The following is a 19,081-nucleotide window of genomic DNA, read 5'->3' on the forward strand; positions in this document are numbered from 1 at the left end:
CCTTTGCCCGGGACCGTTTGCGCCTTTTGGCTCACGTATATGATAGTGTCGCTAGCATCCATATGATCTCATATGGATGCTAGCGACACTATCATATACGTGAGCCAAAAGGCGCAAACGGTCCCGGGCAAAGGTAAGGCGACACCCGTGGGGATACCGTGCGTGAGGCCGCAAAGTGATATGAGGTGTTACCGGCTAGATCAATGTGACATCGAGTCGGGGTCCTGACACAGTTGCCTCCCTGTTCTGAATTATATCGCCCAAAGGAGCTAAACTGACAACTGTAATGGGATGGCCTTGAAAGTATTGTTTGAGCTTCCGACTTGCCATAAAACCCCCATAAACCAGCTGCTGCCAATGCGGATACCGTTGCTTTGACTTGATAAGTACTTCGTTGATATAGTAAATCGGCCGTCGAACCGGATATTCCTTACCAGCCTCCTTGCGCTCCACCACAATTGCCACGCTGACGGCACGGGCATTAGCAGCCACGTACAATAACAAGGGCTCTTTGTCAACCGAAGCAGCAAGAACCAGCGGTTCAACCAACTGCCGCTTTAACTCCTCAAATGCCGCATTAGCTGCGTCACTCCAGACGAAATCATCTGTCTTTTTCAACATCTGATACAAAGGAATCGCCTTCTCTCCCAAACGGCTGAAAAACCGACTTAAGGCTGCAATGCGACCCGCCATACGCTGAACATCATTGATACATTTGGGTTTAGCCAAAGATGTAATCGCTTTGATTTTTTCCGGATTAGCCTCAATGCCTCTGTTGGACACCAGAAAGCCTAAGAGCTTGCCTGCCGGAACACCAAAAACACACTTGTCCGGATTAAGCATCATTTTGTAAACCTAAAGATTGTCAAATGTCTCCTTGAGGTCATCTATCAGGGTTTCCTTCTTCCTGGATTTTACCACAGTGTCATCCACATAGGCATGAACATTACGCTCAATCTGCGTGTGGAGATAATTTTGCACACAACGCTGATAAGTTGCCTGGGCACTTTTGAGCCCAAAGGGCATAGAAACATAGCAGAAGGCTCCAAAGGGAGTGATGAAGGTTGTCTTCTCCTGGTCCTTAACTGCCATTTTAATCTGATGATAACCTGAATAAGCATCCAAGAAACTCAAGCACTCACAACCCGCCGTCGCATCAATAATCTGATCAATACGCGGGAGAGCAAAAGGATCGGCCGGACAAGCCTTGTTCAAATCTGTGTAGTCCACACACATACTCCAAGTGTCATTTTTCTTAAGAATGAGCACCGGATTAGCCAACCACTCGGGGTGAAATACTTCGATGATAAACCCAGCAGCTAACAGCCGGGCTACCTCTTCACCAATGGCCTTGCGTCTTTCTTCGTTAAAGCGGCGAAGAAATTGCTTGACCGGTTTAAACTTGGGATCAATATCGAGAGTGTGCTCAGCGAGTTCCCTTGGTACACCTAGCATGTTAGAAGGCTTCCATGCAAAAATGTCCTGGTTCTCATGGATGAACTCGATGAGCGTGCTTTCCTATTTCGGATCCAGATTGGTGCTGATGCTAAATTGTTTGGATGAATCGCCAGGAACAAAGTCAACAAGTTTAGTCTCATCAGCCGGTTTGAACTTCAGGGTCGGGTCATTCTCAGTGGTCGGCTTCTTCAGAGGGGTCATGTCTGCCGGATCAACATTGTCTTTATAAAACTTCAACTACTCTGTAGCACAAACCGACTCAACATAAGTCGCATCACCTTCCTCACAATCCAAAGCGATCTTTCGACTTCCATGTACTGTTATAGTCCCCTTATGACCCGACATTTTGAGCTGCAAATAGATATAGCAGGGTCTCGCCATGAATTTTGCGTAAGCCGGCCGTCCAAACAGTGCGTGATACGGGCTCTGGATCTTCACTACTTCAAAGGTCAATTTTTCAGACCTGTAATCATGCTCATCTCCAAACACAACCTACAAAACGATCTTGCCAACAGGATATGCCGATTTACCTGGTACTACACCATGCAAAACAGTGTTGGACGGTTTAAGATTCTTGTCTGTCAATCCCATGCGACGAAAAGTCTCATAGTACAGGATGTTGATACTGCTCCCTCCATCCATCAGGACTTTGGTAAACTTATAACCTCCTACCTGAGGTGCTACCACAAAAGCTAGTTGACCCGGATTGTCAATCCGGGGCGGATGATCCTCTCTACTCCACACAATGGGCTACTCGGACCACCACAAATAACGTGGCACTGCCGGTTCAACAGCATTAACTGCCCTTTTGTGAATCTTCTGATCGCGCTTGCACATGCTAGTAGTGAACACATGATACTGCCCACCATTCAACTGCTTGGGTGGCTTTGATAACGTGATTGCTGCTGATTTTCTTGATTATTCTGTTGGCCATTACCACTTTGATTACTCTGGTTGCCCTGATTATTCTGAAATCCAGAGTTTGAACCGCCGCCACCATGAAAACCTGGACCTGAACGGCCCGACGGACCCTGATCATACGAGAAGATATCAGAGTTTTTGAACTCCTTCATAATATAACAATCTTTCCAAAGATGTGTGGCAGGGGCCTCCTTGGTCCCATGCTTTGGGCAGGGCTGGTTTAACAAACGCTCCAGATTCATCCCTCCACCGCGCTGGAGCGGTTTACCTTTACAACGCTGCATATTAGTGTTAGCCACAAGATCTGAACTATTTGCCTTGCGCTTACCATTATTCCCATGGCCTCCTTGGTTGTGATGTTGTACCTTTGCACCGCCATTCTTCTTTCCCTTCTCCGGTTTCTCTTCATCAGAATCGGGATCCTTGGTATTATCATAATCGGTGTATTTGACCAAGGCTGCCATAAGGGTTCCCATGTCATTGCAGTGGCGCTTGAGCCATCCCAACTTCATCTTTAGTGACTTAAACCAGCAATTACGCTCTAGTGTTATGATTGCTTGGCTGGAGTTAATCTGGTCTGACGAATGCAAGACTTCTGAAACCCGGCACACCCAATGAGTTGTTGACTCGTTCTCTCCTTGAACACAGGCGTCTAGATCAACAATGGACATAGGCTGTTTGCACGTGTCTTTGAAATTGGCTATAAATCGGGCCTTCAACTGATCCCATGACTCGATAGAGTTGGCCGGTAAATTTTTCAACCAAGTGCGGGCTATCCCTTCCAATATCATCGTGAAGTACTTTGCATAGGCCGCTTCATCCACATCCAGCATCTCCATTGCCATCTCATAACTCTCAACCCACGCCTCAGGTGGCTGATCCGCGGTGTAATTAGGCACCTTACGTGGACCCTTGAAATCCTTGGGCAGTCGCACATTACGGAGAGCCGGAATGAGACACAGCACTCCCCAGGAACTAAAGGCAAGCCCGGTGCCTCAGTCTACTGACGCTGCCGGCCGAACCAGGGCGGGTTGATAACGACCCGCATATTGTGCTGCCAAAGCGGCCTCCCTTCTTGCTCTGCCATTATCCACCATGTCCTGAGCATTACGGCGCCGCACACTGCTAGATAGTTCCGGTTCATCCATGTGCCTGCTATAGCTTTTGCTCGGATGGGGGTTGAATGAATTCTATCTCGGCTATAAGAATAAGCCTGCTGCTGCACCATGGCGGTTTGAAGAAGATCCCTAGCCCGCCGCGTCTCAATCGTCGCCAGTGAATCGCCCTCCATCGGAATGGCTGCCAGGCGAGATGTCGCGGCAATCATGTTATCCAAAGGGCTCGAGAAGTGACCCGGTGGTGTGGACACATATTGCGGCGGGTTATCCGTTCGTCGAGGTGGTTCCGTCATCCATGGTTGATCCGACACTACCCTAGGCGCGTCGGTCCGGTTTGTAGCTGCCGGATTACTCAGCCCAGCCCCCGGTGTATTAAAGTGATTCAATCCTTCGAAGACCGGCTACATACGCAATAGGTACTTCCTTCGCATTATGTCGTTTGATGCATTCTGATCCAACAGGAGCTGGTAATTCTGCGCCTGTATCTGCTGTGACTGGGCATCCAAAGTGGCCCGTTCTTCAGCCATCCTAGCATCCTCAGCTACCAGGTCTCCTTAGCCTGTGTTATCTGATCCTTCAGCTTTGCAATGTCCGCATTGTGTTGATCTTGCATCTCCGGGGTAACTGTCGTGGTTAACAAGGTCACCCGGGCATCCATCAAACCGGAGAGAACTTGAGTCGGTCGGCGCCCTGGGCCTCCTGCCGCGGCCGCTGATCCGGCATTCATTACTGCTGTAGATGAAGACTGCAAAGTGGGCTGTGTTCCGTCCATGTAAACAGCAACCCGACTTGGTGGTTCAAAGAGGTCCGGAATAATGTTGCCATCGGAATATCCTTCAAACACACCATCACGAATTTGGTATAGGGACTCAGTTTTGCCAGTGGATGACTCGCTGTCGGAATAAACAGTCGTCTCGCCTTAAGACACTGGTTCAGACCCGATCCCATGGACACATCCTACGAATGCAAGCTTCACGGCAGGCTTAAACCGGGCAGGACTCGCACGCTGAGCCATCTTGACGAGATCGGTGCAGATGTCCGGCTCAGGGCCCGGTTCACCGATCTTGCCAATGAAGACATGAATTCCGCCAAAGGGGACCCGGTATCCGTACTCGATTAAGCTGGCCTCGGGGCCCCATCCTTCGTCGTCGATGTAGAGCTTGCCGCGACGACTCTTGGTCATCCGGCCAACCACGTACCCCTTGAGTCCTTCAGAGCTACCCTTCAAGAACTCGAAACCATCGTGCGATAGCCCCACGGTGGGCGCCAACTGTCGTGGAATTAACATGTCAGATGTCCTCATGGAAGGACTTAGTCGTAGAGCCATCACGACGGGTTAGCTTGAAGGGGTTAAACCGGACAAGGGACACGGGAGTTTTATACTAGTTCGGCCCCTTCGATGAAGGTAAAAGCCTACGTCTAGTTGTGATGGGATTGATGGGGTTTCGATGACCAGGGAGCAAATACGCTTAGCCTGGGCCTCGAGTTGTTGTTTCTTGTCCCTGAACCGCCGTCGGGTCATCCCTTTATATACATAGGTTGACGCCCGGCCGGTCTACAGAGTCCCGAAGCCGACTCATACAAGTGTCCGGCTCGGTCTCTCCTTTCCTAACTTACAATACAAGTTACATAACCATGGCGCTTTACCAATATGGGCCCTAATCCGCCTTTGGACTCCAGGCCCCTAAGCTTCATTAATAAAGTGCCATCTTCTGGGTCTTCGTGGGCTTCAGTGAAGTTGAGGGTGAATCGGCCCCTCCTGGGCGGTTTGCCCTTAGTAGTCATATCCCCAACAGGCACCGTCTCCGTTGATTCTTCTTCCCAAAAATCACAAATATTCCAAAAATATTCTCCGTCCGTTTTTATCCCGTTTGGACTCTGTTTGATATGGGGTTTCTGCGAAACATAAAACATGCAACAAACAGGAACTGGCACAGGGCACTAGATCAATATGTTAGTCCCAAAAATAGTATAAAAAGTTGCCAAAAGTATATGAAAGTTGTAGAATATTGGCATGGAACAATCAAAAACTATAGATACGATGGAGACGTATCAGCATCCCCAATGTTCATTCCTGCTCATCCTCGAGTAGGTAAATGATAAAAAGATAATTTTTGATGCAGAATGCTACCTAGCGTAATCTTGATCATATATCTAATCATGGCATGAATGTTAAGACACGAGTGATTCCAAGCATAGTCTATCATTTGACATAAAAATGATAATACTTCGAGCATACAAATAAAGCAATCATGTATTTTCAAAACAACATGGCCAAAGAAAGTTATCCCTACAAAATCATATAGTCTGGCTATGCTCCATCTTCATCACATAAAATATTCAAATCTTGCACAACCCCGGTTTTAGCCAAGTTTCATACTTTAGTATTCTCAAACTTTTTCAACTCTCACGCAATACATCAGCGTGAACCATGGATATAGCACTATGGATGGAATAGAATATGATGGTGGAGGTTATGTGGAGAAGACAAAAAAGGAGAAAGTCTCACATCGATGCGGCTAATCAACGGGCTATGGAGATGCCCATTAATTGATGTCAATGTGAGGAGTAGGGATTGCCTTGCAACGGATGCACTAAGAGCTATAAGTGTATGAAAGCTCAAACTGGAAACTAAGTGGGTGTGCATCCAACTTGCTTGCTCATGAAGACCTTAGGCATTTCAGGAAGCCCATCATCGAAATATACTAGCCAAGTTCTATAATGAAAATTCCCACTAGTATATGAAAGTGACAATATGGAGACTCTCTATATGAAGAACATGGTGCTACTCTGAAGCACAAGTGTGGTAAAAGGATAGTAACATTGCCCCTTTTCTTTTTTTCTTTCTTTCTCTTTTTTTGGATGGGCTTCTTTGGCCCCCCCTTTTTTTATTTAGGCTTCTTTGGCCTCTCTTTTTTTCATGGGGCAATGCTCTAATAATGATGATCATCACACTTTTATTTACTTACAACTTGATATTAGAACAAAGATATGACTCTATATGAATGCTTCCGGTGGTGTACCGGGATGTGAAATGATCTAGCATAGCAATGACATCAAAAAAGGGACAAGCCATGAAAACATCATGCTAGCTATCTTACGATCATGCAAAGCAATATGACAATAAATGCTCAAGTCAGGTATATGATGGTGATGGAAGTTGCATGGCAATATATCTCGGAATGGCTATGGAAATGCCATGATAGGTAGGTATGATGGCTGTTTTGAGGAAGATATAAGGAGGCTTATGTGTGATAGAGCGTATCGTATCACGGGGTTTGGATGCACCGGCGATGTTCGCACCAACTCTCTAGGTGAGAAAGGGCAATGCACGGTATCGAAGAGGTTAGCAATGATGGAAGGGTGAGAGTGCGTATAATCCATGGACTCAACATTAGTCATAAAGAACTCACATACTTATTGCAAAAATCTATTAGTCATAAAAACAAAGTACTACGCGCATGCTCCTAGGGGGGAGGTTGGTAGGAGTTAACCATCGTTACATAACGGTTCCAACTTCGTTACATAACGGTTCACCATACGTGCATGCTACGGGAATCACAAACCTCAACACAAGTATTTCTACTAATCCAAAGTCACCCACTAGCACGACTCTAATATCACCACCTTTATATCGCAAAACTATTGCAAGGAATCAAACATATCATATTCAGCGATCTACAAGTTTATGTAGGATTTTATGACTAACCATGTGAATGACCAATTCCTGTCATCTCTCTAAATAGATATATGTGAAGCAAGAGAGTTTAATTCTTTCTACAAAAGATATGCCCATGCTCTAACAAATATAAGTGAAGCAAAAGAGCATTCAACAAATGGCGGTTTTCTATGTGAAGAGAAACATGCAATCCAAACTTCAAAAGATATAAGTGAAGCACATGAAGCATTCTATAAAGCCATACTCAAAAGATATAAGTGAAGTGCAATGAGAATTCTATAAATGAACCAAGGACTATCTCATACCAGCATGGTGCATAAAAGAAAAATGAAAACTAAATGCAAAAGACGCTCCAAGATTTGCACATATCGTATGAACGAAACGAATCCGAAAACATACCGATACTGGTTGAAGAAAGAGGGGATGCCTTCCGGGGCATCCCCAAGCTTAGACGCTTGAGTCTCCTTGAATATTTACTTGGGGTGCCTTGGGCATCCCCAAGCTTGAGATCTTGCCTCTCTTCCTTTTCCTCAGATCGAGACCTCCTCGATCAAACATTTCATCCACACAAAACTTCAACAGAGAACTCGTTAAGATACGTTAGTATAATAAAACAAATTACTACTCTAAGTACTGTTGCAAACCAATTCATATTTTGTTTTTGCATTGTGTCTACTGTAATATAGCTTTTCCATGGCTTAACCCACTGATAGAAATTGATAGTTTCATCAAAACAAGTAAACTATGCATAAAAAACAGAACAGTCTATAGCAATCTTAACATTCACCATACTTCTGGTACCCCAAAAATTATACCAAATTAGGAAAAATAAACAATTTGTACAGAAATACAGTGCAAAAAGAATCAGAACCGTTTGGCATTCCAGTAAAAAAGGTAAAATCATGCACTACAGCCAAAGTTTCTGTCCTGCACCGCACAAACCAACAAGCATTGTAAACATCCTAAAGGCAAACCTTGGCACATTATTTTTATAATACAATGGAATTGTACAAGGGGATAATTATTTTTGGTTAAAAGTTTCTGTAATTAAGATTCACAAAGTTTCCGTGAGCATGAACAAAGTTCAAGGCTAGCTCCCACTTTAACAATGCTCGTCTTTCTCACTTTCGCTTTCCTTTTTGAAAAGTTTTGGGTTCCCCTCTTTAGTTTTTTGTTTTTAAACTTTATGAAAGCACTCAACAGAAATAAATGACTCTTTAAAACTTCCGGGTTGTCTCCCTGGCAACGCTTTCTTTAAAGCCATTAAGCTAGGCATATAGTGCTCAAGTAATGGATCCACCCGGATCCCAATGTATATCAAAGCCAATTTTAATTAACAATGGTTTGTAATACCCGAGTCATAGCATCAATATCGGAATTGAATTCATAATTCTCATAGCAATATTTAAGTATAGCAAAATTTTTAGGTCTGTAAACAGCATCATCAAGATTTTCACGCGTCTTAAACAAAGATTCAATTTCATAACCACCCATAAAAGCAACAAATTCTTCTATTTGTTCCACATCATAGTAATCATATATACCATTAGCATAAGAAGCTAAGGTTTCATTATCATTAAATTTGCATGAAAAGGAAAGGTGTGGAGCCTTCATCCTAGAGCAGCATGTATAATCATATCTCAAGCATAGTTCCCGAGCATACCAACGCAACATATAAATTTGATCCCATAATAGTTTCCCTTTTTGTGTCAAGCAATAATCCCTAAAGTATTCACATTGATCCAACATGTCTCCCATAACATAATTGAATGGGGTTTTCTCAGGATTATCAAAGTAGTACATAATATCTTTCACATAATGAGCATCGAGGGTTTTAGAAGGTTCCCCATCTCCATGAGTAGCAAGTACACCTAATTTTTTTGGTATTTCGTATTCCATATCCATAACTACAGATAGAGAACAAATTAGAACAGCAAATAAAAATTACTTAGTGATAAAGCAAATAAGCACACACGAGAATATTCACCCGACGCTATGACTCCCCTGCAACGGTGCCAGACAAAGGTCTTGATAACCCACAAGTGTAGGGGATCAATTGTAGCCTCTTTCGATAAGTAAGAGTGTTGAACCCAATGAGAAGCTAAAGGTAGAACAAATATTCCCTCAAGTTCTATCGACCACCGATACAACTCTACGCACGCTTAACGTTTGCTTTACCTAGAACAAGTATGAAACTAGAAGTACTTTGTAGGTGTTGTTGGATAGGTTTGCAAGATAATAAAGAGCACGTAAATATAAACTAGGGGCTGTTTAGATAAAGAAGCAATAAAGTAAATATAGCAAGTGTGGAAAAGTGGTGGTAGTAGTTGTGAAATTGTCCCTAAGCAATTGACTACTTTACTAGACCGATAGCAAGTTTTATGTGGGAGAGGCATAAGCTAACATACTTTCTCTTCTTGGATCATATGCACTTATGATTGGAACTCTAGCAAGCATCCGCAACTACTAAATATCATTAAGGTAAAAACCCAACCATAGCATTAAAGCATCAAGTCCCCTTTATCCCATACGCCACAACCCCCTTACTCGGGTTTATGCTTTTGTCACTCAAGCAACCCACTATAAGCGAATCATGAACGTATTGCAACACCCTACAGCGGGAATCCCTCACGCTTGCGCAACATGGAGGGCACAATAGGACAACAACATAACCACAAGCAAATTAAACCAATCATAGCAATTCATCAATCACCGGCTGGACAACGACAATCTACTCAGACATCATAGGACGGCAAAACATCATTGGATAATAATATGAAGCATAAAGCACCATGTTCAAGTAGAGGGTACAACGGGTTGCGGGAGAGTGGACCGCTGAATATAGATGGGGGAAGGTGATGGAGATGTTGGTGAAGATGATGGCGGTGTTGGTGAAGATCGCGGTGATGATGATGGCCCCCGGCGGTGTTCCGGCGCCACCGGAAGCAAGGGGGAGAGAGCCCCCTTCTTCTTCTTCTTCCTTGACCTTCTCCCTAGATGGGAGAAGGGTTTCCCCTCTGGTCGTTGGCTCCCATGGCGTGGGAGGGGCGAGAGCCCCTCCGAGATTGGATCTGTCTCTCTCTGTTTCTGCGTTCTCTCATTCTGCCCTTTCACCGTTTCTTTTATATCCGGAGATCCGTAACTCCGATTGGGTTGAAACCTTCGCCCAGATTTTTCTCCAAAAGTTAGCTTTCTTGCGGTAAAAGAAGAGCGTCAACAGCCTTACGGGGTGCCCACGAGGGTCAGGGGCGCGCCCCCTGCCTCGTGGCCCCCTCGGGCACCGTCTCGCGTTGATTCTTCTTCCCAAAAATCACAAATATTCCAAAAATATTCTCCGTCCGTTTTTATCCCGTTTGGACTCCGTTTTATATGGGGTTTCTGCGAAACATAAAACATGCAACAAATAGGAACTGCCACTGGGCACTGGATCAATATGTTAGTCCCAAAAATAGTACAAAAAGTTGCCAAAAGTATATGAAAGTTGTAGAATATTGACATGGAACAATCACAAAATATAGATACGAGGGAGACGTATCAACTGGTCACTGGAAGCGGAACTGCCCCAAGTATTTGGCGGATAAGAAGGGTGAAAGGTATATTTGATATACATGTTATTGATGTGTATTTAACTAATGCTCGCAGTAGCGCCTGGGTATTTGATATTGGTTCTGTTGCTCATATTTGCAACTCGAAACAGGGGCTACGGATTAAGCGAATATTGGCTAAGGACAAGGTGACAATGCGCGTGGGAAATGGTTCCAAAGTCGATGTGATCGCGGTCGGCACGCTACCTCTACACCTACCATCGGGATTACTTTAGACCTGAATAATTATTATTTGGTGCCAGCGTTGAGCATGAACATTATACCTGGATCTTGTTTGATGCGAGACGGTTATTCATTTAAATTAGAGAATAATGGTTGTTCTATTTATATGAGTAATATCTTTTATGGTCATGCACCCCTGCTGAGTGATCTATTTTTGTTGAATCTCGATGGTAGTGATACACATATTCATAGTGTTGAAGCCAAAAGATTGAAGTTTAACAATGATAGTGCAACTTATTTGTGGCACTGCTGTTTGGATCATATCGGTGTAAAGCGCATGAAGAAACTCCATACGGATGGACATTTGGAATCACTTGATTATGAATCACTTGGTGCTTGCGAACTGTGCCTTATGGGCAAGATGACTAAAACTCCGTTCTCCGGAACAATGGAACGAGCTACTAACTTGTTGGAAAAAATACATACCGATGTATGCGGTCCAATGAGTATTGATGCTCGTGGTGGGTATCATTATTTTCTCACCTTCACAGATGATTTGAGCAGATATGGTTATATCTACTTAATGAAGCATAAGTCTGAAACATTTGAAAAGTTCAAAGAATTTCAGAGTGAAGTTGAAAATCATCGTAACAAGAAAATAAAGTTTCTACGATCTGATCGTGGAGGAGAATATTTGAGTTACGAGTTTGGTCTTCATTTGAAACAACATGGGATAGTTTCACAATTAACGCCACCTGGAACACCACAGCGAAATGGTGTGTGTGAACATTGTAACCGTACTTTATTAGATATGGTGCGATCTATGATGTCTCTTACTGATTTACCACTATCGTTTTGGGGTTATGCTCTAGAGACGGCTGCATTCACTTTAAATAGGGCACCATCAAAATCCGTTGAGACAACGCCTTATGAACAATGGTTTGGCAAGAAGCCAAAGTTGTCGTTTCTTAAAGTTTGAGGCTGCGATGCTTATGTGAAAAAGCTTCAACCTGATAAGCTCGAACCCAAATCGGAGAAGTGCGTCTTCATAGGATACCCAAAGGAAACTGTTGGGTACACCTTCTATCACAAATCCGAAGGCAAAATCTTTGTTGCTAAGAATGGATCCTTTCTAGAGAAGGAGTTTCTCTCGAAAGAAGTGAGTGGGAGGAAAGTAGAACTTGATGAGGTAATTGTACCTTCTCCCTTATTGGAAAGTAGTTCATCACAGAAATCAGTTCCAGTGATTCCTACACCAATTAGTTAGGAAGCTAATGATGATGATCATGAAGCTTCAGATCAAGTTACTACATAACCTCGTAGGTCTTTCAGAGTATGATCTGCACCAGAGTGGTACGATAATCCTGTTCTGGCAGTCATATTTACTAGACCATGATGAACCTATGAACTATGAGGAAGCGATGATGAGCCCAGATTCCGCGAAATGGCTTGAAGCCATGAAATCTGAGATGGGATCCATGTATGAGAACAAAGTGTGGACTTTGGTGGACTTGTCCGATGATCGGCAAGCCATAGAAAATAAATGGATCTTTAAGAAGAAGACCGACGCAGACGGTAATGTTACTGTTTACAAAGCTCGACTTGTTGCAGAAGTTTTTCGACAAGTTCAAGGAGTTGACTATGATGAGACTATCTCACCCGTAGAGATGCTTAAGTCTATCCGAATCATGTTAGCAATTGCTGCATTTTATGATTATGAAATCTGGCAAATGGATGTCAAAACTGCATTCCTGAATGGATTTCTAGAAGAAGAGTTGTCTATGATGCAACCGGAAGGTTTTGTCGATCCAAAGGGTGCTAGCAAAGTGTGCAAGCTCCAGCGATCCATTTATGGACTGGTGGAAGCCTCTTGGAGTTGGAATAAACGCTTTGATAGTGTGATCAAAGCATATGGTTTTATACAGACTTTTGGAGAAGCCTGTATTTACAAGAAAGTGAGTGGGAGCTCTGTAGCATTTCTGATCTTATATGTAGATGGCATATGTTGATTGGAAATGATATAGAATTTCTGGATAGCATAAAGGGACACGTGAATAAGAGTTTTTCTATGAAAGACCTCGGAGAAGCTGCTTACATATTGGGCATCAAGATATATAGAGATAGATCAAGACGCTTAATTGGACTTTCACAAAGCACATACCTTGATAAAGTTTTGAAGAAGTTCAAAATGGATCAGTCAAAGAAAGGGTTCTTTCCTGTGTTACAAGGTGTGAAGTTGAGTCAGACTCAAAGCCCAACCACCGCAGAAGATAGAGAGAAAATGAAAGTCATTCCCTATGCCTCAGCCATAGGTTATATCATGTATGCAATGCTATGTACCCTGATGTATGTCTTGCTATAAGCATAGCAGGGAGGTACAAAAGTAATCCCGGAGTGGAGCACTGGACAGCGGTCAAGAACATCCTGAAATACCTGAAAAGGACTAAGGATATGTTTCTCGTTTATGGAGGTGAAAAAGAACTCGTCGTAAACGGTTACGTTGATGCAAGCTCTGACACTGATCCGGATGACTCTAAGTCGCAAACCGGATACATATTTTTATTGAATGGAGGAGCTGTCAGTTGGTGCAGTTCCAAGAAGAGCGTCATGGCGGGATCTACGTGTGAAGCGGAGTACATTGCTGCTTCGGAAGCAGCAAATGAAGGAGTTTGGATGAAGGAGTTCATATACGATCTAGGTGTCATACCTAGTGCATCGGGTCCAATGAAAATCTTTTCGTGACAATACTGGTGCAATTTCCTTGGCAAAGGAATCCAGATTTCACAAGAGAACCAAGCACATCAAGAGATGCTTCAATTCCATCCGTCATCAAGTGTCGGAAGGGGACATAGAGATTTGCAAGATACACACGGATCTGAATGTTGCAGACCCGTTGACTAAGCCTCTCTCACGAGCAAAACATGATCAACACCAAAGCTCCATGGGTGTTAGAATCACTACTATGTAATCTAGGTTATTGACTCTAGTGCAAGTGGGAGACTGAAGGAAATATGCCCTAGAGGCAATAATAAAGTTATTATTTATTTCCTTAATTCATGATAAATGTTTATTATTCATGCTAGAATTGTATTAACCGGAAACTTAGTACATGTGTGAATACATAGACAAAACATATAGTCCCTAGTATGCCTCTACTTGACTAGCTCGTTAATCAAAGATGGTTATGTTTCCTAACCATAGACATGTGTTGTCGTTTGATGAACGGGATCACATCATTAGGAGAATGATGTGATGGACATGACCCATCCATTAGCTTAGCATTATGATCGTGTTAGTTTCATTGCTACTGCTTTCTTCATAACTTATACAAGTTCCTCAGACTATGAGATTATGCAACTCCCGAATACCGGAAGAACACTCTGTGTGCTACCAAATGGGTGATTATAAAGGTGCTCTACAGGTGTATCCGAAGGTGTTTGTTGGGTTGGCATAGATCAAGATTAGGATTTGTCACTCCGTGTTTCGGAGAGGTATCTCTGGCCCTCTCGGTAATACTCATCACTATAAGCCTTGCAAGCATTGTGACTAATGAGTTAGTTACGGGATGAAGTATTACGGAACGAGTAACGAGACTTGCCAGTAATGAGATTGAACTAAGTATTGAGATACCAACGATCGAATCTCGGGCAAGTAACATACCGATGACAAAGGGAAAAATGTATGTTGTTATGCAGTTTGATCGGTAAAGATCTTCGTAGAATATGTAGGAACCAATATGAGCATCTAGGTTCCGCTATTGGTTATTGATCGGAGACGTGTCTCGGTCATGTCTACATAATTCTCGAACCCGTAGGGTCCGCACGCTTAACGTTCGATGACGATTGGTATTTTGAGTTTATGTGATATGTTGTACCGAAGATTGTTCGGAGTCTCGGATGTGATCACGGACATGACGAGGAGTCACGAAATGCTCGAGACATAAAGATTGATATATTGGACGACTATATTCGGACACCGGAAGTGTTCCGGAGAAGTTTCGAATATAACCGGAGTGTCGGAAGGGTTATCGGAACCACCGAAGAAGTAATGGGCCTTATTGGGCCTAAGAGAGAGAGAGGGGCGGCCAGGGGCTGGCTGTGCGCCCCCCCCATGGGCCTAGTCCGAATTGGGCTAGGGGGAGGGGCGACGCCCCCTCCTTCATTCTCCTCCCCCTCCTTCCTGCTTCTCCTAGTAGGACTAGGAAAGGGGGGAGTCCTACTCCTACTAGGAGGAGGATTTCTCCCCCTTTGGCACGCCCTAGAGGGTCGGTCGGCCTCCCCCTTGCTCCTTTATATACGGGGGCAGGGGGGAACCCTAGAACACACAAGTTGACAATCGTTTAGCCGTGTGCGGTGCCCCCCTCCACAGTTACACACCTCAGTCATATCGTCATAGTACTTAGACGAAGCCCTGCGCCCCGCTATTTCATCATTACCGTCATCACGCCGTCGTGCGGACGAAACTCTCCCTCGGCCTCAACTGGATCAAGAGTGCGAGGGATGTCTCCGAGCTGAACATGTGCTGAACGCGGAGGTGATGTACGTTCGGTGCTTGGATAGGTTGGATCGCGAAAACGTTCGACTACATCAACCGCGTTAACTAAATGCTTCCGCTTTCGGTCTATGAGGGTACGTGGATACACTTTCCCCTCTCGTTGCTATGCATCACATAGATAGATTTTGCGTGATCGTAGGAATTTTTTGAAATTACCGCATTCCTCAACAAAATCTTGTGTGAGCGTAGGATTTTTTTTGAAATTGCATGCTACTTTACCCAACACGGAGATACCCGACATGAGGAATGAGACCAATTGGTCCACAAACTTCGCAAGACTCGACCACAAGGTTTCAGGGGTGGACCACAAGACACTTTCCCCTCTCGTTGCTATGCATCACATAGATACATCTATGACATGCGGCTTAGGATTTCTTGTTGTTGTAACATCCCGTGTCATCCCCCATGAAATCTTTCAACTCATGTTCCACGGATCAAGAATTGTCTGTCACGGACCGGCGAACCACCATACGAAAATGGCCCACTCCGCCGCACTGTACCTGTCGTGTATCGGCCGTATCTTCTTATTTAGCGGACGCGGCTTGTCTTGACAAACTCATTTTCTACCATCCCGACACACCTACTCACTGTAGTGATTTTGGGTACATCTGAGCCCGAGCACCGAACCACCCCATCCCCTGGTGATTTCACTGCAGGTCTCTCTTTGATGTTGTATTTTCTATATACTAGTGGTTGGGGCCGCCATTACGGGCCACTTGAGGAAGGTGTGCGCGCGTTTCTTCATCTTAAAGAGAAAAAAAAAGTCCCCCCTTCATCTCAAAATTTTAAAAACATCTCGCACCAACCTACTTGCTTAAGAGGATATCTCGAAAAGAAAAGAAAAAACCTTAATTCCATCTTAAAAGAAAAAAAACAACTTTTCTCGAAAAGGAAAAAAAGCCTCACTTTCATCCTTCGAAGAGGAAAAACACTTTTTCATGACTGGCTGCTCGCCCTTTCTTTCGGCCTTAATGGGCATGGCTAAACCGCTGAAGTATAGCTGGCCAAAAGGGCCGGGCCAATCAGGCCGGCCCACGAGCACGCCGGCACGGCCCGGCATGGGTCAGGCACGACACAGGCTAAATAGGTCGTGCCCGGCACGCTACACGCCTTGGGCCTAGAGGCTTGGCACACGGGCCGACACAACATGGCCCGTTATTTTTTATTTCTTTTAGAAATATATATGTCCTAATTTACAGTCCAGTAGGCCTAAACTTCAATCCAATAGGCTGAAAAACAGGCAGCTCAACATGCTAAACGTGCCACAGGCTGGTCCGTTTAATAACCAGGCCGTGCCTCGGCCTAGGAGTGCCGCACGTGGGCCGGCACGGCACGGCCCAGCTATTAAACGTGCCACGGCGTGCCGGGCCGTGCCAGGCACGATTAGCACGGGCCGGGCCGGCCTGTTTGGCCAGGTCTGCGCTTAAGGCCCACTTTGGTTAGTGAACGAACACGGAGCCTGTAGATTCTTGGGGGTCCTGCGGTGAAGTCACCAGACTGTCACCATGGTTACCGTCGCCGCCGCAGCCGCCAGTTACGACGACGAGGTTCACAGCCGTGCCGCGCTGCGGGAGGCCTTCGGAGACTCATCAGACAGCGATTCCGACGCGCCCCGCGGCGCGGCTAGCACCCCGCCGGTTCACGGTGCGGGCCGCGAGCGCTGGAGATGGGCGGCGGTGGCGGGGGTAAGGGGCCTGTGGCTCTGCGCCTCCTTCCTCTCGCCCGACGAGCAGTCGCGTCTTCTCGCCGCGATCCAGCGAGGTAAGTAGTCGGCCGGTCGCCTCAATTCTTCCTCTGCCTGTCTTTCTAGCTGGGGGCACTGTGTCTATATTTGGTTCGAGCCACCAAATCTCAGAGGAAATTTAGGTCTAGCTTGCTATCGCTTATATGAATCCTAAATGTTGATGAGATGATTCAAATTGTTAATGTGCCCATTCGTGTTTGTTTGTTTTGCAGAAGAATGGTTCACTGATGCACACAACCAAGTAACTTTGTTTCCCCTCGATTGTTTCAGATCTGGCAATTGTTCTTTGCTTGTACACTAGAGGTTCAGATCTGGCAATTGTTTCTTTGCTTGTACACTATAGGTTCCATCTTCCATGAGTGTTTAATTGTGTTGTGTTCATGTCCTGAGAGCAGTTGAGATCAATTACTGTCTGCCATGAAATGCCAAGAATTTACATTTTCATCAGTTGCTTTTAATGTTGAGAATTCTTTCAAAATATATGTTCTAGGCAATGAGATTTGGTGATCTCCCTCCATGGGCTGTCGAACTTTCTGCACTTGTTCAGGAAGCTATTTGCGTTGGTGATGTTGATGCTAGTGTTGGCACTGGGTGGATGAACGAGGATGAAGACGCATGTCCTTTGCCGTCAGATTTGCTGTGGAGAGAACCGCTTTTTGATCAACTGATTGCAAACAGATACAAGCCAGGTGAGGTGCGGAACTGTTAATTCTTCTCAATAGTTTGGAGCCCTGTGCTTAACATTAAGCATGCAGATAGTGCTATAATTCAGGCAGTCTTTCTTCAGTAAAGCAGCGAGATACAATTTTCTTTTCTTTTTGATGAGAGTATACATTTTTTCCTGTCATCTGTTCTAACAAACTGATATTGCAATCTAGGGTATCTGCGCCCATGTTGATCTCATGCGCTTCGACGACGGGATTGTTATAGTCTCTCTTGAGTCTGCATGCGTGATGTGCTTCAGTCGAGAAGGTGCTGCCTGTGATACGCAAAAGCCCGGGGAGAGCGAATGTACAAACGTTCCTGTCTACCTGAACCCAGGCTCACTTGTCGTAATGTCAGGCGATGCACGGTATCACTGGAAGCATGAGATTGACCGCAAGCCAGGAGCTCAGCTCTGGAATGGGAGGGAGCTTGAGCAGCATAGAAGAACTTCAGTAACTCTGAGGAAACTCAGGGCTTCTCCCAACTAAAATTGGCATTCTTAACATTTGTATGCATAATGTTATCGTTTTGGCAATGTTATACCAGTTAATCTATTTTGCAGTGTATCATGGAAAAGTTTAATTAGGTTGCTACATACAATCAGCCAAATGTTTTGGGTGTGAATACAATACTATGCAGTTAAAGAAAAATATTGTTGACTGTTTAGAAACTACGTATGAAAAATATATTTTTCTTTGTGCAGTCATATGATCTTTAAATATTGACGAGTCAGGTTGTAATACAGTATGAATACACCAATTTCCTAGTCCTGACATTAGTTGTTGATACTTTTTCCTTAATCAGCTGATCATGGTGATACTTGCATCCTAGCAGGATGTGTTTTTCTTTAAGCACGACTGCAAGTATGTAGAAAGAGCACTCATTAATTCCATAAGAAACAATGCACACGGCACACATTTTAGTTGATGGCTGGTGAACTGGTGATGGCTCAGTAACTGGGCCTCATACATGATTCAAATAATTGAAGCACGTGGTTTTTAACCACCACATGTCGCCAGTGAGTGTTCAGCGGTAGCAGGCACAGGTATTCGGTTGCTTGGGAACGAACCGCCCAGGGGTAGTGTTGATCCCTACTGCCACTCATCACCGAACCCTCCATTCACCCTAAGTCCAA

At 44.6% G+C, this 19,081-nt stretch overlaps 1 protein-coding gene across 1 annotated transcript; it reads left to right on the plus strand.

Moving 5' to 3' along the window:
• Positions 1-16,969: 16,969 nt before the first annotated feature.
• Positions 16,970-18,632, plus strand: LOC119325937 (alkylated DNA repair protein ALKBH8 homolog). Its single transcript, XM_037599659.1, has 4 exons — positions 16,970-17,258; positions 17,454-17,482; positions 17,732-17,935; positions 18,120-18,632. The coding sequence occupies exons 1-4, from the start codon at positions 17,003-17,005 to the stop codon at positions 18,432-18,434; spliced, it is 804 nt and encodes a 267-aa protein (XP_037455556.1). The 5' UTR covers positions 16,970-17,002; the 3' UTR covers positions 18,435-18,632.
• Positions 18,633-19,081: the final 449 nt, after the last annotated feature.

Source organism: Triticum dicoccoides, chromosome 6B, assembly GCF_002162155.2.
Source record: "Triticum dicoccoides isolate Atlit2015 ecotype Zavitan chromosome 6B, WEW_v2.0, whole genome shotgun sequence".
Classification (NCBI taxonomy): Eukaryota; Viridiplantae; Streptophyta; class Magnoliopsida; order Poales; family Poaceae; genus Triticum; species Triticum dicoccoides.

What these genes read in the sequence shown, in the direction of transcription:
- LOC119325937 (XM_037599659.1), top strand. Translation starts at nt 17,003, where the DNA reads ATGGTTACCGTCGCCGCCGCAGCCGCCAGTTACGACGACGAGGTTCAC. An exon ending in TCTCGCCGCGATCCAGCGAG is followed by an intron (nt 17,259 to 17,453) that starts GTAAGTAGTCGG and finishes TTTGTTTTGCAG; the next exon opens with AAGAATGGTTCACTGATGCA. An exon ending in ACAGATACAAGCCAGGTGAG is followed by an intron (nt 17,936 to 18,119) that starts GTGCGGAACTGT and finishes ATTGCAATCTAG; the next exon opens with GGTATCTGCGCCCATGTTGA.